We start from the raw sequence: 7,217 nt of genomic DNA on the forward strand, positions 1-7,217 counted from the left end.
AAAAACGGAGAAAATCTGCACCAAAAATGTACTTTGCAGTATTTGCTCATGCTTTTCCTAATTCTAATAGAGGCTCCTTCCTAATAGTTGCACTCCTGACACACTTTGTAGGATTTCTGCGCATTTTAGATGCGTTAGGTCAGGTTCACATACCTCACATATGTTTTGTGTTTTGGACAAATTAGAACATTTTTCATCTTCTTCGGATCTTTCCGGAAGCATTTTACACGTTTCCCTTTGAGCAACAGGTTTGATATGTTAAACTGTGGATGCACTTTGCAGAATGTAATTAATTTCCTTTGACTTCTGCTTGTAAAACTAATCACCTTCATGAGCTTTTGCGCATGTCCGTCGGTAAAATGCACTTCTGCTAATTAGCGTTGGACTCCAGCTTATTTGTCGCTGGCTTGTGCGTATTGCACGTATTACATTTTATTTAAATTATCAAATGAAGTTCGCCTTGACTCACAATTATTCTGTAATTTCTGAAGCTACATATATTGTAAGCAGGAAGTCAAGACAGATGTTTCTGGCCAAAATCAATTTAATAGCGAATTTAAATGCACTATAACCTTCTTAAAATTTGTTCCTGACGAAGCATAAAAATAAAATCTCCTGCATACTAACCCAAAAAGATAATTTGTGGACAGTAACGCAAAGCCTTATCTTTAAACTGGACTCTTGATGTTTGTTATAAATGAATAATGATCAAAAATGTTTTTTTTTAACCTTACATTTCCTCCGGATACTTCTTAAAATGTGAATTTATTCGAAAAAGCCGCAATTTATTTATTGATGCATTTATTATTGTTCACAGCAAAATAAGATCGCTCCACTCAGACAATTATAAAACACCTTTCCTTTTATTATTTCTGTTGTTTTTTGTCACAACATGTCTCTTCTTGACTTTCACATTTTAAATTGCACTCATTCTGCATACAGGAATAATTTACTGGACACATTTTTTGATAGGATGTACAACAGTATAGAGGTGACACACAGAAGGTAATCGTTTAGGAGCTCCGAGTGCTGCATTTTTTTATTTTTTTTAATAATAATAAACGCTTTCTTTAGGATTGTCTCTGTGGAGTCGATGAGGATGCAGTTTTCCCCCCTCCTTTTCTGAGCTGCTCAGTTGTGGAAAAAAGCGTTCAGGTCTTCATATGGCGGCGCCCTGTCGTGGTGCAGGTGGACGTCGTGGAAAGGTGGGATGTTTTCAGAATGCGCGCCTCCGCTGCGCGCTCCCGATGGTCCAAAATGTAGGCCGTGATTAGGCCGGGATGTGGTCAGTCCGGAGTAATGCATAGAGTAATGATAGCTCCTGTCTGTGTCTGAGGACTCCTGCTGCTTCCCGGACAGGCCGCCGTTCAGGCACACCGGAGGGCTGTGCTGGCCCTCATACTCCGGGCTGTTGTAGTCTGGGGACGTCCCGCCCGGCATGTACACGGCCTCATACCCGGAGCCGCTGTAGGAATGGGCCCGCATATTGAGAGCTCCGGCTCCGGCCTGGTAGTGAGGGCTAGAGAGGCGGGAGCAGCGGTAGGGGTAGGGGTGGACTGAGAACGGAGAACTGGGCATGTGGAAGCGGGCTCCGTCCGCGCACTGCTCGGTCAGGAAGTTCCTGGTGTTGAGCTGCAGGCAGCCCGCCACCAGGTTGGTGGTAGGCTGGGACAGGCCCTTGCACAACATCTGCACGTAGGTCACCACATCTGGACGTTTCCCGTTGCGTAAAATCTCCCCGAGGGCTAGAATGTAATTCTTGGCCAACCTCAGAGTCTCTATTTTGGAGAGTTTCTGGGTTTTGGAGTAGCACGGTACCACTTTGCGCAAGTTGTCCAGCGCCGAGTTCAGATCGTGCATGCGCGTGCGCTCCCGCGCGTTGGCCTTCACGCGCCGCAGCTTGGAGCGCTCCACGCGCGCCGGCGTCATCTTGCGCTTCTTGGGGCCGCGCTTCTTGGGTTTATCCCCGCCGTTTTCGTCCCCGCACTCTTCTTCCTCGCCATCGTCGTCCTCGTCGTCGTCGTCCCCGGCCATCTCGGACTCTGCCCGGCTGCTGCCCTCCTGCGGCTCGTCCAAGTCGTCCTCTTCGAGGTGGCACGGCTCGCGTTCCTCCTTCACCTTGCATCCGTCGCTGTCGGTGTCCTGCGCCCAGTCCGCCGCCAACCGCTGGACGTCCGGCAGCACCTCGCTGAACAGACGGCTCAACATTGTGGCAGACAACCTGTAAGATACAGATACAGTTCCTCAGCTGGACGATCCGTTTCTTACTTCATGTATCTTATTACAAACAAACCATCTTGATCACATACCTGAACTGTATATGGAAACTTTTAACTATTTGTTTTCTTTTGGAGTGCCGGTCATTTCACCTCTTAACCACTCGGTATCTTTATGTCTTGGGTCGTGTAGAACTTGACTTTTGGGTTGCTGAATTTAGTTGTTTCTAGCAGCAATGTGTGAACTCGTATTCATCTTGGCAACCAGTCATTTCCTGTAGGCATTAGGTAAATATCTAATTCGTAACCATTTGGTATCCATTTCCGCCTCTCCCCCTTCGTTTTCCTGCAAACAAACAGGACATTTCATAACCACGCACCTCAAAATCATTTTACTTTTTTTTTTTGAAGGATCTCTTTATGAATCATTAAAAGAATGCCTCACACATATACTTGCATTAAACAGTTTATTATTTCCTGAAAATGTATTTTATTATATTTCTATTTCAAACTAGGGAGCCAATAAACGAACTGGTCGTTTCCCCTTTTGGCCATTTTCTAATTTTGTAGTTTTGGTCCTTTATTTAACTGTTTCTTTTGCAATTTCATTCATTTTTCTTATAAAATGGAGTCACCTTCCACACCTCTCGACGATTTACAACAATTTTATAATTTCTACTGATTGTCTAATGTCAGGAAATTTAAATGACTCTAGTAAAAATATCTACCAAAAGAGATCAAAACAAGAATACATGGAAATAGATCTTCAGACAAAAATACTCAGACACCAGGGCTAGAGAGGCGGGAGCAGCGGTAGGGGTAGGGGCGGACTGCTGTTTGGCTTGCATGCACCACCCCCAGGCCAGCAGGGGTCGACCATGAGCACTGGACTATAAAGAAAAATGTAAAGCTTTCTAATCTGTTGTTTTGCGCCAGATTTTTTTATTTTGAAAATTGATGAGTAGCATTTTTTTCCCCCACAGTCTGAAGATGTTTAAAATAAAATAAAAATATCAGGTTCTATGAATTGAAAAATGTATTAGTTGTGAGAGAAACATATTTCTCTATTATCTGTAACGTTATTAGTCAAACATTAATCTCACTATAGTTCAAAGTTTCATCTGTCTTCCTGCTTGGGTTTGTGCTGGTGTCTTTACAAATGTTAAAGACCTTTGTTTAGTTTGATTGATAATTTGTGCTTCCAATTATTCTTTTTCAAATGATGTCTTACTTGTATGCAGTGGCGCAAAAGTGGGTATGCAGCGTATGTAACGTATAGGGGCGCAGCACGAGAGGGGGCGCCAAAACCCCGTCGCGCACATAACGAGGTGAATGTAGCGACTTTTACCCTACACATATCGTCGCCCGCCCTGGGGTGGGGGCGGGGGGTGTAGTGAGCGACGCTCCTTCACCCTGACGTTCCTTCTCGCATCCACCTGAATAATGTGTAGTTGCGCCATGTGTAGTTGCGCCACTGCTTGTATGTTATTAAAATCTGTTGTAAAAATTGATTTTGAATCAAACAACCAAGTGTGGACAGTTTCAAAGACATGTTACTGCAGCTGATGTAGTGGGTTGTAGGTGAGAGTGGGGCCCGAACTGCAATTCTGCACGAGGCCCCATACAACCTTAGGATCGGCTCTGTCATTAGGACAGAAAAATATAGATAGATAGATAGATAGATAGATAGATAGATAGATAGATAGATAGATAGATAGATAGATAGATAGATAGATAGATAGATAGATAGATAGATANAGATAGATAGATAGATAGATAGATAGATAGATAGATAGATAGATAGATAGATAGATAGATAGATAGATAGATAGATAGATAGATAGATAGATAGAAAGAGAGGTAATAAATTTAATAATGTGAACTTTATTAACTAGATTTGTTAAAATAAACGTTAACCAATTAACCCACAGGGAACAATATTAACCTAACTTGTCAATGAGTTTCGTTTCGTAACCTGAAAAGTCTGGTACGAAACGACCAAAACTAAGTGGCGAAGGGAAAAACACCTTTTATTGGCTAATTCTCGTTTGGGCCAATGGACTCCATTGTGACCCATCAGCAAAGTTAGCACGTCTTTCCTCGTTGGCTGTCAAAGTGGGAGTAAAATCATCTCCATCCGGGTCACCAACTGACTCTTTGTCGTCCTTAAAAGTCCCGCAGAAAAAGGATTTCTAACCCGAAGAACCGGGTACAAAACGATCAACGGCTTAGCTACGAAATAATCGACCAGCACCGATTATGACGCTGCGGCCCTGTGGCTGTTGACGCACTCAGGTGTTGTGCAAAAGCAAGACGACACGTTTTAATGAGCTCTATTCTCACTAGAGGCCAAGACGAGGACTGGCCTGCCCGAAAAAGAGGAAAAAGTCAGAAAGTGTTTTGAGTTCATAGCCTCAAGGTGTGTCTCCGACTTATTCTACCAATAAGAATAAAACTGTAAAATAGTTTGGCTATTTTGTTCAGAAATACAGTTTGAAACGACTTAAAATATTTACGGCAAATCTTAAATTCAAACGAAACTACGTGTCTTGATGATTTTGTCAAAAATCTCGGAAATGCCATTAAACCTGACTGCTTTTCACCCACCCATGGGGTGTTTGTTGTTCTTATTTAATGTCTCCATTCAAATTCGATAAAAGGTTAATATTGAATTGCTTGCAGCGTCAGCCTCGGACGCTCCTCGGCCTAAAACCTGTGTGAGGAAACGTGTCGGGCAGCATGAGCTTATTCCCGAGGGACGCACTCGAGGTACGGATGTCTGCTGCAGGAAAAGCGACATCCCTTAGAAATTCCAGCACAACAAGGCCTCAGAATAAAACGAGATCCAAAGCATTTATTTATTTTTTGCGCATGAACGTATTCTTAAGGGAAATATATATTTTTAAAAAAGCCTTAAAAAGGGGAATCCTCATTTGCTTAAATTATTTGTGAAATTCCAAACAAACTCGCAAGAGATAATAAAAACATAAGGATTAGCGCATTAGAGCAACTTGAGTAAGATTATATTTATAAGCCATTTTCTCATTTTAATTGGGAATCGCAGTATCTTAGGGAAATTAAATCAATTTTAAAGATAGTAAGGCGTCTCCATTGCGCACAGCATGCGGGGCGAAATTAATCCGTACACAAAGTACGTTGCTCTGATACACAGACTTGTAAGTCGGGCTCAACAGGAAAGTTGTGCATTTCAATAAAAATTTAATCCCTAAAATTCTCGGATCTTCTCAAATGTTTCTGAGCTCAGCTGTGTTTGTGGAGTCCAAGGGTGTATTTTTTTTCCTCCTTAATCTTGTAAGCACAATGTAATTAATGCCAACCAATACCTTGTCAATTAGCCCGTGTATGTCTGTGGAGAATTCAACCCCCACGGCTCTGACGAGCGTCGTGCACGAACACACACGCACACGCACACACACACACACACATGCACCCATGCAGCCACAAATAAATTACACCCCCGATGCTCATTTTCTATAAGAAAATAAAAATGCTATTTGAAATTTATTTCTAATTGTGTTGATTTATTTAACTGCAATCTTTTCATTTAAACATGCAAGAATGCATAAAGAGCAGCACTGAGGGGGGTTTAAATGAGTTTAGGATGTAGTCTGATTTTATCAGAGAGAAAGAGCAAACTGAGGCATTAAATTATCTTCAGGTATTATTATTATTTATTTTTTTTTGCTTTGAGACATTAATATTCTCCGTCGCTGCAGGAGTAACAAGCACAAAGGCAGAGCAGAACAGGAGATGGTTAACCTACCTCCGCGGTGGAGCTCAGTGACGGGGCAAAGCTGGTTTGTTTACACCATCTCTCTCCGGGTGGGCATCACATCCACACGCCCTGCGCGGATTCTGCGGGGATGCTGCGTGGATGCTCTCACGCCTGTTTCCTGCCACTCCGTTTCTGTTTGGATCCTCTGCCGCCGCCGCCGCCGCTGCTGCTGATCTGTCTGTATCTGCTGCACAAGCCGTGCGGAGAGGGAGCCGTGTGCCACCTCAGAGGCGGGACCGGGTGGGTTACATAGCAGCTCTGATGCCAGGCCCATATGGCTGGCACGTCATTGGCAGGAGCCATCACATGAGAGCCGGTGATTGACATGCGGCCGCATTCACAGAGACTGCCCCCCCTCCAGCTCCCCCACTCCCCCGGGGGAGAAGGACTCGCCATCTGTCACAGAGCTGAAAGGAAAAATGGAATAAGAGCGAGATGGCACAAATAAAAATGCTTCTTTTAGCCGCTATCATTGGGGAAAACGGGGTTAATCTCAAATATGGGGTGTAGGAAAACAATCCCCTTACTAGAAATAATTATAGTAAGCCTATAAAAACATTTCTGATTGATGTGCAGCTAGCAAAACAAAGAGCACCGTTAGATAGTGACTACTCCAGGGTTTCTATGGATTCATAATGTAGAATGAAAAATCTACTCATTTTTGTCTTGGGTGGGTGAAAAAATTGTAAACAGTAAGATTCAAGCAATAAATGCAAAACCACAATTTCGTCCAAAAGTATGGCGGTCCATGAGAGCTAAATTTAATGCAGAGAAAAAAACAAACAAAAAAAAGACAGAAATTGTGTCAAGATGTAGTTGAAAATTAAAACAAATACATGCTTCAATAAATATTTAGCTAAAAAGCATGCTACTAATAAATATTTTGTAACTAATAAAAACAGTAGGTGTATGGAAGTGCAAAAGTGCCACAAGTATATCACGAACTATTACATAATTGCAACAATATGGTAAACAATTAGAGAAATATTTTTAATAAACAGTTAAACTATTGTGTCATGTAAAAAAATCTATTATTTTGCTGACTAAAAGTTTGGAGTACTAAGGTGGTCCAAAAATTTCAGTAAGTAATTTAAAAGGGAAACAACAGAATTAGCTTACAAATATTTAATAAGATAAATGTATCATTAATAAATGTGTAAAGTAGATGCAATTATTTCACTATATATTCAATCATTATATTGGCA

General features: G+C 42.0%; 1 protein-coding gene across 1 annotated transcript; it reads right to left on the minus strand.

Annotated features, from left to right (window-relative positions):
* Window positions 1-795: 795 nt before the first annotated feature.
* On the minus strand, window positions 796-6,246 carry LOC103481422 (neurogenic differentiation factor 2-like). Its single transcript, XM_008436828.2, has 3 exons — window positions 6,001-6,246; window positions 2,310-2,562; window positions 796-2,221 (listed from the first exon to the last, which is right to left on the minus strand). The coding sequence occupies exon 3, from the start codon at window positions 2,206-2,208 to the stop codon at window positions 1,132-1,134; it is 1,077 nt and encodes a 358-aa protein (XP_008435050.1). The 5' UTR covers window positions 2,209-2,221; window positions 2,310-2,562; window positions 6,001-6,246; the 3' UTR covers window positions 796-1,131.
* Window positions 6,247-7,217: the final 971 nt, after the last annotated feature.

This window comes from Poecilia reticulata, linkage group LG19 (assembly GCF_000633615.1).
Source record: "Poecilia reticulata strain Guanapo linkage group LG19, Guppy_female_1.0+MT, whole genome shotgun sequence".
NCBI classification, from domain to species: domain Eukaryota; kingdom Metazoa; phylum Chordata; class Actinopteri; order Cyprinodontiformes; family Poeciliidae; genus Poecilia; species Poecilia reticulata.

What these genes read in the sequence shown, in the direction of transcription:
- LOC103481422 (XM_008436828.2), bottom strand. Translation starts at nt 2,208, where the DNA reads ATGTTGAGCCGTCTGTTCAGCGAGGTGCTGCCGGACGTCCAGCGGTTG.